At 38.7% G+C, this 22,312-nt stretch overlaps 3 protein-coding genes across 5 annotated transcripts; all 3 read right to left on the minus strand.

The window, feature by feature from the left end:
* Positions 1-151: 151 nt before the first annotated feature.
* On the minus strand, positions 152-3,595 carry LOC309711432 (cytochrome c oxidase subunit 5A, mitochondrial-like). Its single transcript, XM_082541745.1, has 5 exons — positions 3,391-3,595; positions 2,193-2,309; positions 875-996; positions 661-782; positions 152-565 (listed from the first exon to the last, which is right to left on the minus strand). The coding sequence occupies exons 1-4, from the start codon at positions 3,578-3,580 to the stop codon at positions 669-671; spliced, it is 543 nt and encodes a 180-aa protein (XP_082397871.1). The 5' UTR covers positions 3,581-3,595; the 3' UTR covers positions 152-565; positions 661-668.
* A 389-nt stretch (positions 3,596-3,984) lies between these two features.
* Positions 3,985-6,140, minus strand: LOC309711728 (ribonuclease P protein subunit p25-like protein). Its single transcript, XM_082542193.1, has one exon. It carries the CDS (start codon positions 5,849-5,851, stop codon positions 5,195-5,197), a length of 657 nt encoding a protein of 218 aa, XP_082398319.1. The 5' UTR covers positions 5,852-6,140; the 3' UTR covers positions 3,985-5,194.
* Positions 6,141-8,579: 2,439 nt separating this feature from the next.
* LOC309709663 (protein mono-ADP-ribosyltransferase PARP6-like) lies at positions 8,580-22,305 on the minus strand. Of its 3 annotated transcripts, XM_082538408.1 has the most exons (25): positions 22,287-22,305; positions 21,507-21,617; positions 18,832-18,908; positions 16,478-16,711; positions 15,711-15,782; positions 15,099-15,205; positions 14,934-14,994; positions 14,214-14,304; positions 14,061-14,127; positions 13,801-13,950; positions 13,576-13,717; positions 11,616-11,747; positions 11,081-11,176; positions 10,888-10,980; positions 10,681-10,806; positions 10,522-10,587; positions 10,305-10,372; positions 10,000-10,048; positions 9,727-9,839; positions 9,548-9,620; positions 9,351-9,420; positions 9,193-9,272; positions 9,027-9,090; positions 8,865-8,949; positions 8,580-8,735 (listed from the first exon to the last, which is right to left on the minus strand). In XM_082538408.1, the coding sequence occupies exons 4-25, from the start codon at positions 16,517-16,519 to the stop codon at positions 8,639-8,641; spliced, it is 1,944 nt and encodes a 647-aa protein (XP_082394534.1). In that variant the 5' UTR covers positions 16,520-16,711; positions 18,832-18,908; positions 21,507-21,617; positions 22,287-22,305; the 3' UTR covers positions 8,580-8,638. The 3 variants fall into 3 exon arrangements, with proteins under 3 accessions (XP_082394534.1, XP_082394535.1, XP_082394533.1); XM_082538409.1 differs by lacking the exons at positions 18,832-18,908; positions 21,507-21,617; positions 22,287-22,305 and having other exon boundaries at positions 13,576-13,714; positions 16,478-16,788; XM_082538407.1 differs by lacking the exons at positions 18,832-18,908; positions 21,507-21,617; positions 22,287-22,305 and having other exon boundaries at positions 16,478-16,787.
* Positions 22,306-22,312: the final 7 nt, after the last annotated feature.

The raw sequence follows: 22,312 nt of genomic DNA on the forward strand, positions 1-22,312 counted from the left end.
CCAGCTGTCATAGGGCGAGAGGCGGGGTACACCCTGGACAGGTCGCCAGTCTGTCGCAGGGCCAACACACAGGGACAAACAACCATAAAAAGATATTTATCAGGAAAAATACATTTTACTTCAGACATCTGCTCATAATAATATCACACAATTTTTCCTTTGAACAAGTTTATTTTACCCGCACATAATTTTTCCCTGAAATAAAAAAAAAAGAAAACAGATGTAGATTGAGTACAGTAGAATGATTTTACATTCATATGGAAATGCTGCTCCCTGGTGGTAAAATGTGAATCTTACAAGACACACACTCGGACAACATGTACCATTTGGTGACACTTTGTTCTCTATTAAAGCAACGTGTAATGAAATATTGCTCCAACAATTACTCAGACTATTGAAAAATATTCCATATCCTTGTGACACTCAAAGATACAGTTTCCTTTATTATGTTCAATAATATTTTACAAGCAACAGAACTTAATAAAGGCCAAATTAAATATCGCACGCGTTTTATGAGGCAAACATTGAAGTAAGAGGGTTTTGAGTCCAGGGTATGTTTTTTGATCTGAAACAAACAAACATATATAGACATCTGTTAAACAGCCATCTTATAACACACATGGAAGAGAATAAACATGACTGAATAGATGATTTTACTACCTGCTCTGCTAAATTTTGTCAATGCCGAGCTCTTCAGGTGTAGAGATGCCAAGCTCATTTAAAGTAGGCCGCAGCTCCTGGATCACGTACGGGTAGATATCTTTATGGGGTCCGGCTTTGTCCTGAGGAAATAAACAATAAAACCCATTAATCACCATTATCTGACTACAAAGGCTCTGGCTGGCAATTTTCTCTCATGTGCCTTTTCTCTCACCTTCACAGCTTCCAAAATTCGGATAGCGCTGGCCAAGTCGTTTAACCTCCGACAGGCTCTCAGTGCAGCCTCGAGAATCTTTGGCTCAGGTACCAAATCGTACCCAATCAATGTGTTCATCCCTGAAACAAGCAGTCACAACACATTTAAACCAGAGATCAGAGAAAAAGACTTCTAAAGGATCTGAGCGCAAACAACAAATAAATAAAACGACTAACCATTCTCATCAAATTATTTTCGGTGTAGCTTGAAGCAGTATTTTAAATCCCTCTTTACCAAAGCGCTCTATAAATGAAGCGAACACTTAATGGGCACATGCCCCTGTTTCAATTATCAGAGGAGTCTATTTTGAGCTGGTGCCATACACCACCCTGCTGCCAAAATTACTTACTAATGGATCAAATTTGTATTAATCCAAGACTCAAAAATAAAAAGGTTTTATTTGCTTTTGTCACGTTTGACAGATTTAATGGACATAGGTAGGCTGTTATATTCGATAAATCAGCTGTGACATAAACCTGCATACTGTAGACCAGCGGTCCCCAACCCCCGGGCCTCGGACCGGTCCGTGAGTCGTTTGGTACCCGGCCGTGAGAGTTGAGGCTCAGGTGTGAAATGTATGGTTTTCAGGGTTTTTATCGGTTTTCAGCGTTATTTTGTTATCGTTTTTATCGTTAATTCGGTTTTCCTGGGTGTTTTCACGTGTGTTGTGAATAAATCTTCTTTTTTTCGGTACTGGTACTAGTTTTATTTTGTTGTATTTATCCGCGACACCTTAAGGGCCGGTCTGTGAAAATATTGTCAGGCATAAACCGGTCCGTGGCGCAAAAAAGGTTGGGGACCGCTGATTTAGACAAACCACTGTTGTCTAGTGCTTATTTATAAACTACACACAGCCTCTGTCAGTGTTTAGCAGCTGTTAACAATATAGATGAGTTTTATCAGTCTATATAACTAAAACAATATCAGGGGTGAATGTCTCATCAGGAAAACTGATTTTCTTATAATAAGCTCAGTTTTTACATTGTTATGATATGGGTTTTACAATAGGAAATGAATCGAAACAAATGTAAACAGATTCTGACCAACAGATTCAACCATTTTTGTTAACTATGCAAAGCAAACATGCAATTTTAATCATTATATTGCAAACTATGACTGTTTACTTAAATCTTAATCTCACTAAGCCTCTTAATGCAAAATTGTACAAGGCCATTTTTTTAATAACTTCTGTTGACTCAAGACAAACATACCTCAGCAATGAATAACAATTCCAATGATTACATTGATTCAACATTACTATATTCCAGAAACGTACCTTTTCTCAGTTCCCATGCGTCAATATCTGGCTTGTTAAAATAAGTGACCCAGCGGGCATCGAACTCCTCGTCTGTCTCCTGCTTCCCATGTGAATAACACCTTGAGGCCAGAAGAGCTGCATGATAAGACAGATTTTTTTTCAGTGATTTGTGTCTAATAAAAGAAACCTACAGTGAATGTTAAATAAATGCGGAAGGACCAGGCTACATCATATTTTAAAAATTTCATACATGACGGGCGAAATATTAGGGACACTTACACTACCACCCCAACTCTAACTTCAATAATAATAATGATAATAATAAAAACAACTTTTTCTTCAAACCAACTAAAACTGAAAATGCAGTCATTCCGGCATCAGTGTTGTTGCACTCGCCAGTATTAAATTTCATAGGTGTATCTAATAAAGAGGCCGGGAATTGTATCTGCGATGTAAAAAGGACAAATTCTTCCTTGTAATGTGATGCAGTTGCCACCGTCTTGATATGACCTACCTTGTGTATCAGTCTGCACGTAGCAGACTGACACACTAGGACGTGACATACCGGAAATTTCTGTCACATGGTCCTCAGGTTATATTTAATAGCAATTTAAATGAAACAATATGACTTAGGCATGTGCTCAGGTATCATGTTAATACTAATTAACCTGCAACCCAAAGAACATTTCTCATTTAGACTTTTTGACCCCTAAAGAAACACCAAGACAATGCAAAACTATGCAAAAAAGTATTCTGTTTGTTTTCATAAAAATCTATGCCAAACTCCGTTTTGATGTTGAATTCTAGTTGTCTGAACTCTCCTGCAGTCACCTAGCCTACTTAGTAACTAGCGTCAGCAGTCACAATCACAGGGCCCGAGACGAAGCCTTCTAGCCGGGTCATGACAAGGACATAAACTCCGCCAAGAAGAACGACAGGACATTTTTCAAAGCACCACACCCACAGTTTACGTGGGAAAAAGCTGGACTGAATAAAAATGTGGATATCATGGCTGAATCATTATAATGCAGTTTCGTAATGTTTATTTAATAGCGATTTTTCTTGAATAAAAGCTAGCTAGCTTAGCCGTAAAGGAACCGCAAATGTGCCGACAGTCACACTTGATTTCCGTTACATTGTCTCCCTAACAGTTTCTAAGCAACTATATCAATTACAGATTAATATATTTACAATGGGTGACTGAATTAGGAATTACCTCGGCTCCCTGGTTGCGTCCGAGTTAAACTTCGGACACCGGAGACTGACAGTCGGACGGCGGCTCTGAACATGATGCGAGACTGCGAGCTACACGGACCGGTGCGGTCTGTCCGAAGGAAGCTAGTGCTAACTGTGTTAGCCTGGCACGTACGCAATCTCCTGTTGCGCACGCGCAAACTGCAGCTCATATTTACCCTTGACTTCCCTAGAAAGAAATTGCAGGACTGACAACTGGGAAAACATGTTAATATTTGCAATGTCATTCTCACAGAGAAGTATTTTTTTATGGGATATCTTTTCTTTCTTTCTTTTTAATGCGAACGATACAAAATAGATGTTTCAAAGGTTCTTGATGATAGAATTGCACACAAGTTGAAACTGTAAGACACAGAGCTTTCTTAAAGCAGAACATTTTAGATTTATGATCATTTTAGTTAGATATAAGTGGTGATGTGCATGAAAAAGGTGTGTGTGCAAAACTTCAATGTTGGACATTTAAACTGCTTTTATTTCATGTCATCAGACACTAAAACCTCAAAAATAAGATGCATACAATTAAATTCATGTTCTTTACTATTTATTCAGCCTGGGTCAAAGGCGAACTAGAGCATTACACATAACCTATGCAGGTCACCGGTCTACCACAGATATAAACAACTACACCGATTGCCAGTTCAAAGTTAACCTAAAAATAACAATCTCTTGTGAGGGAGAAAGCACACACAGGTGGAACATGCAGCTTTTACACAAAGAAGTCCCAACTAACCTGGAGGTTAGTGAGGTGACCACTTGACCACTGTGTCACTTTATGATTCATTTTTATTGATGTGACTCTACTACAAAAGAGTACCATCATTATAAAAGTCAGTCAAACAAACCAAAAACGTATGCTCTTGTGAGCCATTATTGTGCACATGAATTATTTCCACAGGCAGAAAACAGAATATAGACAACTGATGCAAAACATGTTCTTTATATTTAAAATGACTATGACCAATTCCATGACTACTGGTTGATTTTTTGCATCAGAATGACCCCGGACAGTGGTCATTAGTGTCTAGCATGGGTTGTTGTGTATGCTTCTTTCCCCAGCTGTTTTCCCAGCTGGGCACAGTGGAGTTTGCTTGTTCATTTGCAAGTAAACTAACTATTAATGTAACTACACTAAAACACCATCATCAGCTTATAAAGTGGGGCAAATAATCATTTGATCCCCTGCAGAAGTTTACAAAGAAATGATCAGTTCTTGATTTTTAAGGTAGTTTCATGTTAATGAAGAGAGATAGAATACTAACCAAAAATCAAAGTTGAATGCCTGACATTGACTGAAATCAGTATTTAATCCCCAAGCAAAACATGACTTAGTACTTGGTGGAGAAATCACTGTCGGTAAGCACAGCAGTAAGACATCTCAGGAGGAATTTTAGCCACTAGCTCTTTAAATTCTCATAAAAATCCGAGACTGTTCATTTCTTTGTAAGTGAGGCAACATAGAAATTCAGCAGGATTAAAATACTTCCCCCTCTATGACTACAAATCTATTACTGATATTGTTGATAATAATAGTTATAGTCATATGTTAACCTGTTACATTTCACAACAAAGTGACAAAGTATTGCAAAGAAGCATTATAGACACAACTGTTTACTTTTGTAGCAAAATGCCTTACATAAGCATCACGATAAACCCCCAGAAATGCAGAGGTATTATTTTCTTCAAGAAAGCTTCATGCTGTAAAACGGAGCACACAACAATCTATTAAATCTATGCAAATGCCAAATTTCTTATTTCTCATGAAGTAATCAGAGGTTTAGGGGAGGACATGCACTCGAATCATCCAGACAGAGTCTCTTGGCTGTGTGTGGGGATGAGTGAGCATGAGCCGTCCTGAGCAGACCCTTCCGTCTCTCAGCATCCTCTGTAGGAACACTGCTGATTTGTGGTGGCTGATATCCAGGCTCCTGGGGGTCCAGAGGATCTTTAGATAGATAGATGCAGATGGCAGGAACTCTCCGCTCCATGGTTATACCTGGTGCTCCAGGCTGTGGACTCTTCCAAACCTCCTTCACTGTGTTATAGTAGAGTTTGGACACCTGGTGCAGACCTTCAACTTTACGTTTCAGGATCTCCACACAGGTGATAGTTTTTGTGACTCCTCTGCCTGAGCCAGTGAAGACCACCTGTCTTAGTGACATCCCATTTGGGTTTCTTACTTCCCCTTGCATGCGAGCTGCTGCAAACTGCAGTAAGCTGCGAATCTTGCTTCCTCCTTTTACTCGCATGTGCAGGATGTCTGCGGCCAAGCTTGGGATCGGATAGGGAATGCTGTCCTCTGTGCGGCTGATTCTCCTGAAGTTGTTCTCACCAGCAGTTTTTGGAAGTGGCAACGAGATCTGGACAGAGGGACTGAATGAAGTAGGCTGCTGTTCCATTGTAGTGCCACATATAGCACTGTTCATCTGACCCCTGGGTTAAGTCATTACTTAGAAAGCAGCAAAATAACAGTGCGGGAAGCTGCAGTAACAGACTATTTGTATGTCTCCTTTGGGATCTAAAACATTGTTCTTGTTCCTTTACTCTAAGAAAGTAAAAGCTGAATGGCTCTGTAATCTAAACTTGTCACTTATCTTGATCCTCTCTCTTCTCCGTCCAAGCTTCTTTTTCATTTTGCCTTTATGAGCGCTGAGATGGCAGCCAGCAGAATAAAGAGGGCACTTCTTCCACTAATCCCACTGAAGTGAAGGAAAAGATGTCCTTGCTCTTTTCAGCACTGAGGACAGCTGATGCCAACAGACACATATGAGGCTCAGAGAGAGACATGTAGAGTGGGACATAGTGCTCTTAAAGGCACATGCAACATTTTGCCTCATTTAATAATGTCTGTATATTTCAGCTAGTTGGGTTTCTTGTTAAAAGGCTTAAGGGATCTGGGAATGGTTTTGTCTGTGTGGTTGCTTGAATTATACAGACGAATGAACACGAGTTAATGAGATCAAGGCACGCAGCTGAAATAAATCTTTGTTTTAACTGAACTCGACTCAATTGTGCCACTTTGCTGACATTCTTAATGTGCGGTTTTGCAGATATGACACCAAACAACCAATCTCACTCAAGATGTGGAGCAATGCTAGTCATTGTAGTATATAATGGAGTGTGGTTTTTCAAGATTATTTTCCCAGTGCGCTATCATCAGAGAGCCATATGGTCCAAGAGAAATGTCTTCCTTTGGGCTATTACAGCAGCTTCACAGCTCTCCTCCTTTCAGTGCATCGCCTGCTGGGCTGACCCCAAAATAATCCTTGCTACAAAAGTTGTGCTTCTTTTTAAGAAATGACATGTACAAGGACAATCACATCTTGGAGCTGCTACTTTTTATTGTCAGACCACAAGTACATTAAATAGAAAGACAGAAAATCAGTATCCAGATGGGAACAGAGGTGCATTGGTTGCAGCTCTCTTTAGAGAAGCTGATCCAAGGGAGGAGGTGAGGAGGCAGCTGGAGGGCTCATATGGAATCAGCATGCTGTTATAATGGTGCATTTCTGCCTCGCAGGATGGTATGCACCCCATGTTAAACAATCAGCAGAAGCATGAAATGCATTGTTCAAATTAAGTTGCTTTACAGAAGAATTATCTGCTTTTCATAAACATCAGTTAACAGCAGCATTCCCATCCCGAGAATACTCATTAAATATTTGAAGGTGGTTCACTGGAGGCCTTGCGCACGCTCCAGAATCTCCCCAAGTGTTTATTTTTATCTGACATGTTTAGTGTTGCTGGAAAATGAACAGAAGCTCCAGCGCCCAGCTGCGTACCCAGTTTAAACATCCTTCAGTCTCCAGTTTATGTTTTTCATAACATAACAGTTGTGGGGTTTGATCTGCTGTATTTATATCGAAAAGGTCCTTAGAGTTAATGGTCACACCCCCATCTTGTGGAAGAAAGTACATATTGCAAAACTAATATCACCGTGGGTTAAAGTGAACCTGCATTACAGGAATGTTCAAGCATTAGTTTGTTCTAAAAAACATGCTTTTGGAAGAATATGAAATTAATGTCTGATGAATACATCTATAGATGAACTGCTAGATACATACAATATGGATGGATCATACCTGTTCTTTTCTCTCTGTTTTTGTAGGGTGATTATATACAAATGCTGAGGGGAAGTGGGGGTGATGAATGTGATCAATCTGAAAGTGTTGAGCATGTAATAGGGATCAACATGTATGTACATACTTTTTTGTACTCCATTTAGGACTTGATGATTGACTGTTTATTTCATATCACATAGATTTTGTTGACTTTGATTGTGCACATGTGTGCATGTATGTATATGTACATATACACGTGAATATGTGTTTGTGTACTCAAACAAAAAACTATTTGAATGGTCATAAAAAACATGGAAAGGATTTCCACCTGATTAAATTGGTTTATTTTAGCATTATTCAATTCTTTCAACTTCATGTACTTTAGTTGGACCAGCTTAATTAAATAATGATGACTCAGCTTATTTACTGCAGTTGAGCCCAACTTAATCTAATTGAGTTGATCCAATCCAGGCAAATTACATCAGTCCAACAAAAGTAAGACATTTAGTAAGGTGGAAATTCTATTCATGATTATTTTAAGTTAATTTAAAGAGTTATTTTTTGGAGTGTTCAACTAAGTCAGAGTCTGGTTAGCATAAAACTTGTCATGCACATTGTTTTTTCCTCCAATTTAATGGATTTAGGACATAGCTGTCACTCCATAAATCCTTTTCCACTTGTCCTCATCCGGGTCTATTCCTGTCATAGGTCGAGAGGTAGGGCTAACCCTGGACAGGTTACCACTCGACAACTGTTCACACTCACATTCACACCTATAGCTAAATTAGAATAATTAACCTAATCCCACCAGAGAAAACATGCAAACTCCACACAGAAAAGCCCTGGCCAGTGGATTCAAACTCAGGGGCTTCTTGCATGAGGCAACAGTGCCAACCACTGTGCTAGCCACAATAAACATCAGCATACATGTGGTGTGTATGCTTTTCTCATATTCAGTTTTGAGGTTTTTGTTTAAATCATGTGAATGTTTTTCACTTGTGCAAGACATAAATTTTTACCTCAAGGCGCTCCGTGTTTCATGTTAATGTCTTAAACCAGAAAAAGCCACAGACAATCAATATTCATTCTCACAGTTTTTGTTTTTATTATAAAGAACAGAAATGACATATGTGTGTATGTATCCTGGTTTTCTCAGCATGGCTTTGAAGCAATTACTCGTGAAATTTCCTGCTGGATTTTGTCCTCTTGGGTGTTTATGTCGATATCTCCCACCTGCCCGTTTTCATAGCTGTGGAAGAAGAAAGCAGCCTTTTTAGGAAGCTCAAATAAAGTCCAGAGTTCTAACTTTCTGAAGAAAAAAAATGTTGGAACTGTTTCTCATTGTTTGCTTTTGCTTTCTGCTTTTTGTCTTACTCACACAAAGAGGAACCGCGTGCACACGTGGTCGGAAACCGGACACACCCAAATGTTGCCGTGTTTTTGCAGGTTTTTTGAAGTTATCACTGTTAACAGATAGACAAAATCACATCACACGCAATTAAATAAATCTTTGTTGCTTTGTGGGGTCTTCCGTATTTACCTTCACAGAGTGCAACGCAGTTTAGGTTCGTGCTTTGCAAAAACCTGCCTTCCCCCACTTGTTCCTAAAACATATAGAAATACAAGATGAGATACTGAAAGCAAAAAAGGATATTGTACTCCAGAGTGAATGTTTGCAGCATTTAGATAAATGTGAACAACCCGACCTGCTTGATTTGGTTTATTCGGTTGTATTTCTGCAAGAGTTCTTCTCTGGTAGGAATTTTGTACTGACCTTTCCCCATCTCTAAAGAAAAATGGAAGAATACTCTTAAAAACATGCAAAAAGAACTCGTAATCGACAGACAAGAAACAGAGTTCTTACCAGAATATCCAAATGATATGCTTGAAATGGGACTCAAATAGATGCCTTTCCCATACGCAGCACCATGGAGCTAAAATAGAAAGAAGGGAGAGGTTTCGGTGGTCTGAACATCCACATAAAAATTTCCTATGTTGAAATTGTCTGTAACTTCAGACGGTGATCAAAGACAATAAGCATTTAGAATTTATATATTCTACCTGTAACTTTGTGTAAGATGCGTTAACCAGCCCGTTTCTCAAAATAGAGTGCCAGTTTTCAATGTGGGAACCACTGAAAGAAGAGAAATATGATCTACTAAGCATGGATCATGCTCTATATACTGTATAAGTGATGATGTGAAAATTTCATGAAAAAAAAAATCTTTGACTTCACTTACTGGAAAGCAAAGGTGCTGCCATAAAGCTTTTTGGCAGTTTGAAAGTGAGCCTCCTTACATGGAGGGCTGCTGATCAACAGGAACTGATGGGGTGTGTGCATAAACGTCAGTTGCTGTTAAATAGCAATTGATTAAAAACAACAACAACAAAAAACATTAAATTATAGAAAGCACATTGTGAAATTTGATATGTGGCTGCTAATTATTAACTAGTCTACAACTGCTTTAAAGCTTGCAGCTAGACTGCTAATAAATCTGACTGCTTGGGCATACCCTGCTCAGCGGAAGCTTCACAATGTGCGATCTGTTGCTTGCTAAAATCCTGTTGTAAAACATACAAAAGCAAATCCAGATGTTAACCTAAATATAACTGGATTTCACTCAAGTTACTCTTTTCTAACACTTTCATTTAAACGACTTCAGACGCAACGCTGCAATTACTTAGCCCAAAACAATGCGCTTGCCAAGTTTGAACTAGACTCGATGAATGGCTACTGAGGCGAGTGAGTAACAAAAGGACAGATATGCAGCGATCTACTAAATAATAACTAAAAACACATCCAGATTTAGTCTCTCACCACTGCAGTAATGGATGTGCGAGAGGGTCTATCTTGTCCAGCTGCTTCTTAATCTCAGAATATGGACCCTGAGTATGATTTAAAGACAATTTAATCATTATAATCTAATAAATCCAGTTCAGGAAATCATTTACCTGCTTTGAGTTTGTGCTCATTCAGCAGACCGATGTGTAATTGTTGAAAATGAGAGTGTAGATTTTACTTTGAAAGACCTCACCTGTGCCATCCTCCTGACCAACAAGACATTGTCCAGAGCTTTCTGCAGCCTGTCATAGCTTCTGCTCTGTTACAACAAAAGCGAAAACAAATCAATAAAATGACACACTGAATAGTGCACGACGGATCACGCCAGTGGTAACTTTGATTCAGCTGATACCTTTGGACTAAAGGCGAGAGTTTTGGGGTTGTGTGGATCGACAATAGAAGGGTACGGTTCAAAAATAAGGCTCTTGCGTGAAGACTGAAGGGCAGCTCTGCACATGGCTACCAACAAGTCGATCACCTGCAACAGCAAAGATTATTGCCTTACTCATGTCCCATACTGTAATAACTCCTGCTATAAAATATTTAAAAGCTTACCGACCTCTGCACCGGTGGCAACCTCTTCTGTCGCTCCAGACATAACCCCCAGCATGTGAAAGGAAAACACACAGAGCTCCCTGGTGCAAACCGCTGGCTACAAACACACAACGTAGAGAATACTGTCGAAGAATCAAGGCTCAGTTTTATTGAATAGCTGCTCAACCAACAGTTAATTATTTATCGAGAGCTCGCACCTTAAGCATGGGCCCATTTTGAAACACGTGCCGCTCATCGCAAACAACACAATATTCATTCAGTGTTGGGATCCTCTGCTCAGCATACCTCATTATCTGTGCACACAAAGAAAACAGAGGCAAAGTAGCTTTCTAAGAAAATAATTCAAAATCAACACAAACCTGCTCAAATGTCATGCTTAAAGTCAATTTTCCTGCTTCCAGCTCCATATTTTGTAACTGGACTCTTAATAGTGTCGCTTTCCATGATTCACAGTTCAAACTAATCATTATTTATCTTATCCCAGGCCTTGCACCAGCCCTTCAGTAGCTTCCCTCTCTTCAAGCCAACTATCTTGTGATTGGTTGTCCCCTAGCAAACGCAGGTTTTAACAAGCAATTCAATTTTTTTTTAAGTAGCACCAATTCACAACAATAAATGACTCAAAGCCTTTTATATTGCAAAGTTAAGACCCTAAATTATTTATTTAAGAGAACTCAGACAATCCCCTATGAGCAAGAGAACTCAAACCCTCAGATTAGAGTAAGCTTTCACCTGCACCAAGAAGCCGTGCTGCAGAGTTGGTGTGGTCTTACAGTGCCCAATTGCCTGGGATGTGAAGAGTAGCTCCATCAGCTGTTTAGTGTTAAGCTGTGCTGATGATTTCACTGCTGAGACCATCACCCTCTGTGGAAGAAGGGTCACAAACAATATCACTCTATATTCAGAACTTTAAAAAAAAGGTAACAACTCTGGAAAGACTGAAATAAAGTCCAGATTGCTGACATCAAAGACAGATTTGAGGAAGGAGTGCTCTGTTTGCTGGAATGCTTTAAATGCACTAATTGGGATGTTTTCGAGCAATCCTGTGGAGGTGATCTGGACAATTTTGTGGACATATAATGCTCATATATTTCTTTTTGCAGAGATATGATTATTCCATGTAAGAGGGTTTAAAGTACTCAAATAATAAGCCATGGGTTATGAAAGTAGTTAAGTCCACAATTCAAAGAAAGAGATATGCTTTTCAATAGGGAGAGGCATCAGAGCTGCAGGCAGCCACCAAAGAGCTGAAAAGCAAAGACCAGCACGCATGGCATTTTAGAGGGTTTTACCATTCAGACAGAGAATTTGCCAATGCTCTTACTGCTTTGATTATCCGTTTGACATATATGATTTCAGCAAAGACTTTCAGGAACTGAGCCACACATTAAGGGACAACCAGCATTTTAATACTAGTGAAGTTGTAAAGGAATTTCTTCATATTACGGTAAACAAGAGTCAGGGATTAGACAAGTAAATGTGGAAGGCTGCTTAAACACTGCAAACAAGCTGGGCCTGGTTTTTCACTACATCTTTTATTCAGTTCCTAAAGTTATACATGTCCTCAGTGTGTGGAAGAATGCTGAAATTGTCCCTGTTACCAAATTCAAGTCACCCCAAAGCCCGCAGTGATTTTCAACCAGAGGCTTTGACCTCAGTCTTAATAATATCTTTGAAAGACTGTTTGCGTATAACCTTCACAGAGGAGTCTAAGACTCCACACTTACTCTTCTTAATTTGCTCCTTAAACCCTTGGAAGGAGACGAATATCATGTCAGACTCTTTACTGTTTACTGATTTATCTTCTGCATTTAACACCATTCAGTCATGTTTTAATTTGTTTAAGTCCATTTGATTTAAGTCATAATCTGGACTTTCTAACAGAACGCAGACAGTGAATGGGCTTCTGTTTGGCCAAGTCAGGTCATCTGCTGGTTCACAAGGGTGTGTCCTGTCCTCCTTGCTGTTTATACGATGCACGAACATGTGTCAGAGGATGTTTGAAAGGACAAACACTTTAACGTATGCAGATTAAATGCCATTATTAGTCTTTTGGACACCAGCTGCAGATCGGTTATTGAACAGGTGGTTTGAAGAGTCTGATCTCCAGCTCAACATGTTAAAGACCAAATGAAAAAAGTCCCGCACACTTGATGCCACAAACATTAAGGGTCATACTGTGTAATGTGTGCACAGGGATTATTACTGATGCAAGACTGAATTTTGATAGTTTGTTTTTCTTGTGGAAACTGTTCACCTTTCACATCATTAAGACGCTGTTTGATGGATCTGTTATTGAGTTAGTTTTAATTTTTTTTACTTTTAGTCTTTGTATTTCGGAAGATGACAGAGCATCAAATTGTGCACACATCTATTCCACCTATTAATTCATTTTAATTGGAATCGATTAATTTAGATTTTTTCATTTTTTAGCCTTTTTGTGCTATTTATAGCCTCAGGGATTGAAGTTGTTGTTTTAGTGAAGCCTGGAGCACTCTGTCTTTTCTCCTTTTTTACCATATATATGTGAATATAGTTTTTGATGTCAGGTCAATTAGCGTCAAAACAAATCTACCTAAGGCTATCAATAAAAGAATCTGAACCCGAACCTGAAACACAGTTGCAGATAGAAAATATGTACACACACACCAATTTTCCACATCGATGTATTTTGAAGTATATTTTCCCTCACCTTTCCGCTGGGCGTGGAGGTGAAGAGCTCTCCGGGATTCTTGATGGTGTAGGAAGTTGTATGATTTGTGAGACGGTTCAGCTTCATTGTTGGTAAAATGATCCGGCGTCTTGCAGCCGGTTCCTGGAGCTCCTTTAGCCTGCTGATTGTTAGACAGGAGTGAATAGATCCATGCACTAATGGATTCAGTCAGTAAAACAGCTGTGTCATTTAACTCTTTCATACTTTGATAGTGGCAGCCTGGTGCTAAGTCTTGCACAAAATTTCTTGATGGTTCCACTTGGCCTGAACCAGCTGTGACTCCTCTTCTGCCCAGTTACAGCGTTGTCGTTTGCAAGGTGTTTCCACACCCGAGATATGAAAACTGTGAGAATACTGGAGAACAAAAACGAAAGGTTGGCTTTTACACAATCTTCAGATGAGCTATGACTGAAATAAAAACGGTGGATGTGTCCTGTTGGAGCAGTTAATCTATGAACACTCACTTCTGCAACTGTTTCCCAAGACTGAAGTTATTATTATTAGACAGCTGAAAGACCTCAACTGAAGGTGCTGCAGTGAGAAACATCACTTGATCAAGTGTCACATTGATTTAGACTGAAGTGAATTCTGCATGTGGATGTATTGTTGCTGCTCACCAGGTCCATCCAGATACTGAGACATAGAAAACTGCAGACGGATAACGACAGGCTCCAATAGATTAATCCTCCAGGCTTGGGCTGCCACCTCCTATGGACACCAAAAAGATGTCAACACTTTCAGGTGTCATGCGAATATGCCACTTTAACCAATGCATGTGCAGTTGTGGTCAGAAGGTTCCAGACATCCATTTGTCACAGAGGCACAGTCACAAAAGAAAAACGTGGTCTCTTCTATAGATATAAATGTGATAACATAAAACATCTAACTAATGGAAAAGCTTAATCCATACTGTTCCCAGAATGCATAATTTTAAATTCACAAGACTCTTTAACTTCTTTTCATTTGATTAGGATCTGCCTCTCTGTGCTTGAAAATATGAGTTATTCTGGGCACACCAACAGTATTGATAGTGCTGATATGACAGTGAAGACATTTTTTAGGACATCAAACTATAAGTCAGAAAGTCATATTTCTGTGGTGACTATATGATCCAGCAGGATAATGATCCTAAGCATAGATCGGAAGTGGTTTTGAGACGGGTAATTCAAGATAAAATTAGGTTAACTTATAGATCCAAAGAGAGCTGATCAAATCGAGAACATGGGCTCACATATTAGCTGCACTTTACATAGAGATAGATAATTAATTACTTAGATAAATTGGTGAATAACAGATAAAAATGTAATTCACTTGTATATTGATGTAAATCAACTCACATCTAAAAAGTTAGCATTCATTTTTAAGTCCACATCCACATCATCAATTGACCCGTACTCCCTAGGAGAAAAAAAAGAAGGGAAATTGTGAAAATGTAGTTTAAAAAGGACCATGGATCACTTCTATTAAAAGCCATGAACAAGGAGGGATGTTCAGAAGTTCACCTGACAGAGACAGCAGAGACTGAATACAGAGTCCTGACTGCCTCGATGTCCCTGTCCAGCCAGGGGTGGCGACAGAAGTCAGCGGGATACTGACTCCACAACTCCCCCTATGAAGCATGATGAAAGGAAGTTACACCGTTATAACTCCAGTGTATGAGATGACATGTATTGATACAGTTTAAAGCTGATCATGTGTGATCTGAACAAGCTAGTCATTGTGTATTTTTACTCTCTAAAGATTTGTTTGAGATTTTTAAAAAAATAAACTAAACATGTTCCTCAGAGTAACATATCAGTTGTTGGCTTTGCTTAAATACACACAAACTCACTGCAACAGAAAGATTAAGAAAAAAATTTAAATGAGTCGAGTATGTGAACAAAAGTGGATTTCAAGAAGTGTGTTTACAATGTAGACAATTTTGTTTGCATTAGTGTGAAATCATTAAAAGGAGAAATCATTGTTCCTGACAAATACTTTTATCAAGCTCTTGAATGACCATGCAATGCTTTGTTTGTTTTTAATTATCTTTTATATGCAACAATATTTTATCCTTGAATGGTTTTAAAAATGCTACAAGGTTGTAATAGGAAGACACTGAAACTGATGTTTACTTGGATTCCACACAGGATCTCGTCTGCATCAGCGTCGTCGTCACTGTGGCGCTCCTCCCACTCCTGGCACTCCTGTTGGGTTGACGGGAAAAGCTGGCAATCAAAAGATCCTCTAATTTACAGAGTTAATTTAAACCTTCTATTAACCCAAACAAAATCAGCTGGCCCTGCTGCTAAGACTTGCACCTCATTTAAGCCATTTGCTTGATGAAAATGCAAAAACAGAATATATACCACAATGTGATGCAATTTCAGCAAGAAACCAGCAAGAGAGGGCTTCAGCTATTTACTTCTTTTTTGTCAGTTGATCTGTTAACTATGTTTTTAATTGATTTTCTTGTTGGTTACCCACTGCAAAGGCTAGTGCAATCCTCTGCCCTACAAAAGGATAACTCCCTCTACATGTATATAAAAGTGTGGTGGTGCTGGTGGTGGGGGTGGATATCTGGAGCTTGTAGACTCATCGTGTCCTTATATCTTTTTTAGCAACAATCAACAAAGTGTCCATTCCTGTGTGACTGAAACACTATTGGGAAAAACATTTGTGGCTTAATTAGTTCAGTTACTTCTGTGATGTATGAATGAGCAGGTTGCTCTGAGTATCTTGAACTATGTCGAGATAATTGCTGTTTCCCTGGTTTTAGTCTGTGCACGGACATTAAGTGGAAAAGTAAATAAAACAACACATCAACATATTTTGCTCATAAGAGTAGAGCATGTGTTTGCTAATGCTAATGATACAGCAGGTTACGAGGTTACAATCTTACCTTTCCTTCAGGAGAATGTAGCAAGAAAAAAGGATACTCCATTTCTGTTGAAGGCTCTGCTGGCGGTGCCTTCTCTTTTCAATAGCAGGAAGTCCCACATGCCCAGCCTGACTTCTTGGTCACATGACTGACTCCAGACACTGGCAGCCTGATCACTTAGTGCAGTGAGATGAAAGACTGATGTGGATCTGTTCCTATATCTCTTTAAGTATCTTATGTGGCACAGGTAGAAACCTAAAAGCCAGGCGCATTAATCAGTGCCTGGAGTGATGAGAACAAAGCTCCCTCAGAGGGAAGATGGGTAAACAGGTGATGTTTGGCATTTATTAGCCTTGTTTTCTGTCTGCTGTGTCGCAAACTGACCTTAATCTGCAGTTACCCTTGTTAGCAGTCACCCGCTGCTCCACAATCTGGTCAGATTAGACACTTATAGGACTGCATACATCTGTACACACCTTCAATAAACAAGTGCTTTTCTTGGGGTAATCCACTTAGACATGAATGTCTAAGTGTCCCCTGTGTATTTACAGGGATGGACACAATAGTATAAATGTCTCATGTCTCAAACAGGAAACTGCCATTTTTGGGGTTTGGAACAGACATGAAACGCAAAAAAGGCCGAATAATTTCATTATTTTTATACACCCATTGTTACAGGTAATATATTTCAAATAAATTGGTGACGTAATTAAGTAAATGTGTTTGTAAAGAGTCCACTTTTAAGATTATAACAAATCTGATACAGATTTGGGAAAAGGTCAAAAGCTAGAACTGAACCAAGAGGAATGCTGTCATATCTGGTAAACATTTTACCCACTCGAATAGCTCAGAGAACAAAATCTACTTAGTAAAAAAAATCTATCTACACAATCTACTGACACCATAGACATTAATTTTACATTAAATACAATAGTTACAGTTAACAAACAATAACTGACTGCAGTTTCAAATCATTTTTTTTTTTAAAGAGAAAGATTTTATCTTAGAAGTTTCGTTTGTATGGTTTGTAATCTGTATGACACCATGATCATTTTTGCTAAGTTGCACAGTATGTTGACACTGTGACAGAAAAGTCACAGTTCAGCAGATTGTCCACAAGAGAGAGCTGCTGTTGAGTTGTTGAGAGAGGGGGGGGGGGCAGGTTATGGTTTATTCGACATGTTTTGCAGTAAATGTACAAAAGTCAAACTGCAACTTTTTGAAACTTTAAATGTCACTGCTAAGGCTTCTCAGAATTTTATCGATTTATACGTTTTATAGGCATAGATGTAATATTGATGCTATATCAAGTCTTTTGATAATCCTTCCTTTAGCTTTTGCTTTGTAATCCCAGACTTGTTTGACATACAGTAGGTAAAACATGTTTTAGACCACATGCAGAAAAATAAAAAACCACAAATATTTTTGAAATCTGTCAAACACCTGTTTAAAACAAACAAACAAACAAACAAAAAAATTCACTGAACTGAAATTATGTTTTTATACCCAAATGTGTACCGGCATACCCGACCTCTCGAAGTCAAAAATTTGTCAAGCATAATTTTCGAGAACTACATATCATATTTTCTTTCTGTTCAGGAATACGAGCAAATAACAAAATAATATTGTTTTACTATTTTTCTGCTTTTTAATCAATATATAACAACAATAATTATATTTTAGCAATTTTCCAAATATCAGTTTGTTTAAAGTGCTTGCACATACTGACTGACAGAAACAGAAAAAATGATTTTCATAAATTATTATTATTTTTTATGTTTCTTCCTTTTCTGCGTTAAGCACATTGAGTTTGCATGTAATGAAGTGTCCTATATAAATCAAATTGCCATTGTCATTATTGTTAAATCAGGCCTTTCACTGCTCGGTGGTTTAATAAATTTGTTAACCGCTGCACGTAGATTTCAGGACAAAGTAGGGTTTGCAATTAATTTACAATTTTTAAAAAATATCCACATATATTGTTAAAAAATGTGGACAAAATAGTGGAAACAATGTAAAATGGTACAAAACCTACTGCTCTGTGATCTACAATATTACAAAAATGAACACATTTACCCATGTTGTTGTTGTGATGCTGTCTCTGCTTGAATGCAGTAAGATTGAAAAAAGATAAGTAAGAAGAGGGATGGCGTCTTGGATTTCATTGCATCATTGTTTGAGCTTTTAACCCATCCGTAATCTGGAAATCAGCGGCGCATTTCGCTGCTTCTGGCGGCTCCAGATTTATCCACATATAGATGGAAGGTCAGTGAAAGCCAGTTTGGAGCCAGTGCTGTAATCTCAGAGGATTACGCTATTCACACACTGTATGAATATTTATGAGTCATAAATGAGTGTAAAATTTGTATACTTACACCCAGTTTAACAGACTAGTAGACCCTAAAGGGCGTCATCCTTGTCGAGAAGCCTTTCCTTTCACTTATGTCGTTTTCTATAAAAAAGTGGATGAATTTAAAAATCATCTAAGGTGTTATACATGTGAATTACACATAAACATTTTAAAGAGAGATTAGAAATGACTGGCCTACTGGTTTAATGAAACTCTGGAGAGTGTGAAAATATGTGCTGAATACAACTCCCAACCAGTCGTGGCCAGCTGGATGCCCCTCGCTGATCCTGGTTCTGCTGAAGGTTTCTTTGTCGCCGTTTTGAGTTTCTCTGGTTTGTAATTTTAATTATTCTTGGTTTCATTCTGTATTCTGTTTATATTGTTTTGGTTCAGTTCCTGTTATCGTGTCTTTGGTTAAGGAGAGCTTATTTATATCCATTTATAGTTCCCCTCTTGTCTCAGTGTTTTTCCTCTGTCATGCTGGTGTGTCTTAGGTCTAAGTGTCATCTCCTGTCTTATTTTGATAGTCTCTTGTCTTGTGTGCATTGTATTCAGCTCTTCTTCCTCTTACTTGTTATTTTGTAAGTTTCAACCTTGTTCACACCTGTTGCCTGTTCCCTCATCATCAGTGTGTGTATACAGTATGTCTGTCTTTTCTTGCCCCATGTCGTGTTCTCCCTCTTGCTGTGTGCTTTGTGTGTTTTGTGTTTCCTCCTTCCTCTTAGAGCCTTGTTTCCTCTGTGTAGCCTGAGTTATTTTGTATTATGCATTTTGTCATTCTTAGATCAGCAGTAGAGCTGCTTTTGAATTTTCCATTTGTCCTTTTTGAGTCATGTCTGCCACACAGCCATCCCTGACATTCTTCCTGTTAAAAGGGAGGTTTTCCTTCCCACTGTCACTATCAAGTGCTGTTATATGTCATCTAATTGTTGGGGTTTTCTCTGTATTAATGTAGAGTCTTTACCTTACAATATTAAGTACCTGGTGGTGATTGTTGTTGTGATTTGGCACTATACAAATAAAACTGAATTGAGTCAACTCTGGGTGGGTCTGGTTTAAATGTTTTGAGCGGCATGTTACCACTGCATTACAGCACGTGCATGTTAGATTTTGCATTTCTGTGCTTGCCAAATGAAGGAAGTTGAACTATGACAAACTGATTATTTTTGACTTAGTAGTCCTTTAAGGTGAAGATGGAAGGAGTAGAGGTAGTGAAAGAGAACTGGAGTCAACTGTCTAAAGTAACGGACACTACGAGATGAGTGAAAAAGAGAGTGCAAATAGGGCACAATTGGGTGGAAATGAGTATCAGTGATAATATTTTACAGAAGTATGACAGCAGGAGTGAAATAGGTGGTTTACAGGATGCTATGATGTGTGGTTTGGACACAGTGACACAAACAAAAAGACAGCAGCAGGCTGAGCTAAGGATGTTAGGATTTACATTTGGAATGATCAGAATGGACTTGATCAGGAATGGTTTGAACATGTGCAGAGGAAGGATAGCGGATATATTGGACAAATGAGGTTGAAGACTGAACTGCCATGGATGTAATGAAGCAGGACATGCAGAGGGTGATAGTGGTGGTTGCTGGGGACAGGGTAAGATGGAGGGAGATGATCCACTGCAGCGACACCAGGAAAAAACAACTGAAAGAAGTCTTTCAAATTTAAGGTGGAACTTAGAGATTAAGTAAAAATGAGCCACGAGGAGTTTTTGTAAGAATTGTGTAAGAAGTCAAGAGAGACACTGCTCAGTTAAATTGAAAAGTCAAAAAAGGATAAAACCTGAAATAATAATGGGGAAAGAATACACAATGCAACAAAACAAAATAGAAAACTCTTAAATGCATTAGGACTATGAGATATTAAAAGAACAAAGTGTCTGGACAAGGTGATGAGCTACCACATGCTGCCAGGACAGCTTATTGCTTTTACATGTCTCTAGGATGGAAAAGCGTTCTTTCAAAAGGCATTTCCCTATTGGGTGTTTTGATTATTTGCTCTGGCAATGGAAAGGGAGTCTCGACTGGGTTAAGAGCTCTTGAATGTGAAGGCCATAGTATATAAGATAAGATAAGATAAGATAAGATAACCTTTATTAGTCCCACACGTGGGAAATTTGTTTTGTCACAGCAGGAGTGGACAGTGCAAAAGTTATGAGGCAAAAATTAGAATACAATAAGAATAAATACAGTACACAACTGTACAGAATAGAATAAAATAAAATACTATATACTATATATATGACTCACATACTCATTAACCATTTGGTAACCTTTCATGTCCTGGATGGAGCTCATGTGTCAGTGTGGAAGACAGCACTGGCATCAGGGGGGGAAAAGAGATTTTTCTGTGAGTCTTAAATGCAAGTTGGTGGTTCTTAATATGAAGCCACTGGAAAGAAGGGAAACATCAAAAGTTAAACTAAGTTGGAAAACAAAGTAAGGGCAATAAATGAGAGTCTGCGGAAGCCAGTGTTCTGACTGTTATTAAACGTCAAGTTGAAAAACTGTGTGATATGGTAGGTTTTTGACTCCTGAATTTGGGGGTTGAACCTGATTAAAAACTAAGCATCAAAGAACAGAAAGCATTCAAGTGTGACCTTAGATGATGAGACTACATCTATTTTACAGCACAATAACACACATTACAAAGCAATATCATAAGTATGGACCATCTTCAGATCCCCCCGCCCACCTGGTCCTGGATCACAGATTTCCTCACCAACAGGCCTCAGACAGTGACTATTTCATTCCCGGTGTTCCAGATCTTGCATTCGCAGAATCGTCATTTTCTGAATGGTCTTCTCTGTCTGTCAGTTTGACAAGATTAAAGACCTCAGCAAACAAGGTCTCCATCTCCAGTTTGTGCAAATCCATACATGTGTCACTATTATCTTAGTTACACAATTATTTTAGTTACACAAAAAAGAAATTTAAAAAAAACTCTTCTGTCTGGTCTCGTGCCTCAGTGTCTCTGTAACACAAATAACGAGGCGCCATTTTTCTCATGACACCACCAATCAGCTCAGAGGGATTTATCAGGGTTAAAAATGACAAACGGGATTTAAAAGGAGGGAACATATCAATATTTAAAAAATACAAAAACAAAATAAAACACCGGCCCACTTTAACCCCTGGATTTGGCACATCTCATCTCTTTTTATATGACATCTCCTGGTGATTAATACATGAACAGGATTGCTTTCCATTTGTTACTGTTTTCCAGATACGACATCATCGGTATTTTGCACTGAATTTGAGCTGTCTCCGGGCCAAACAGATGATGGTGTCATGTTTGAGGACTCGGCGGAAGCTCTGTGATTAAACTGTGAACTAAACTTGCACCTGTGCTTTAAAGCGTAAACTTTGTATAACTCAAAATCTGGCAAACCTCCGTCTTTTTATCTGAATATTTCCCCCTGAATCTGAAACAACTGTCAAAATAAACATTTAATTCAAGCATCTCTTCACTCACCATTGTTGCCCTCACCGCCCTATATC

Source organism: Aulonocara stuartgranti, assembly GCF_965226115.1.
Source record: "Aulonocara stuartgranti genome assembly, chromosome: 7".
Classification (NCBI taxonomy): Eukaryota; Metazoa; Chordata; class Actinopteri; order Cichliformes; family Cichlidae; genus Aulonocara; species Aulonocara stuartgranti.

What these genes read in the sequence shown, in the direction of transcription:
- LOC309711728 (XM_082542193.1), bottom strand. Translation starts at nt 5,851, where the DNA reads ATGAACAGTGCTATATGTGGCACTACAATGGAACAGCAGCCTACTTCA.
- LOC309709663 (XM_082538408.1), bottom strand. Translation starts at nt 16,519, where the DNA reads ATGGAGTATCCTTTTTTCTTGCTACATTCTCCTGAAGGAAAG. An exon ending in CTCTCGCCTTTAGTCCAAAG is followed by an intron (nt 10,588 to 10,680) that starts GTATCAGCTGAA and finishes TTGTTGTAACAG; the next exon opens with AGCAGAAGCTATGACAGGCT. An exon ending in TGAAGCTTCCGCTGAGCAGG is followed by an intron (nt 9,840 to 9,999) that starts GTATGCCCAAGC and finishes GCTATTTAACAG; the next exon opens with CAACTGACGTTTATGCACAC.
- LOC309711432 (XM_082541745.1), bottom strand. Translation starts at nt 3,580, where the DNA reads ATGAGCTGCAGTTTGCGCGTGCGCAACAGGAGATTGCGTACGTGCCAG. An exon ending in CGCATGGGAACTGAGAAAAG is followed by an intron (nt 997 to 2,192) that starts GTACGTTTCTGG and finishes TGCTTGTTTCAG; the next exon opens with GGATGAACACATTGATTGGG. An exon ending in GAATTTTGGAAGCTGTGAAG is followed by an intron (nt 783 to 874) that starts GTGAGAGAAAAG and finishes TTATTTCCTCAG; the next exon opens with GACAAAGCCGGACCCCATAA.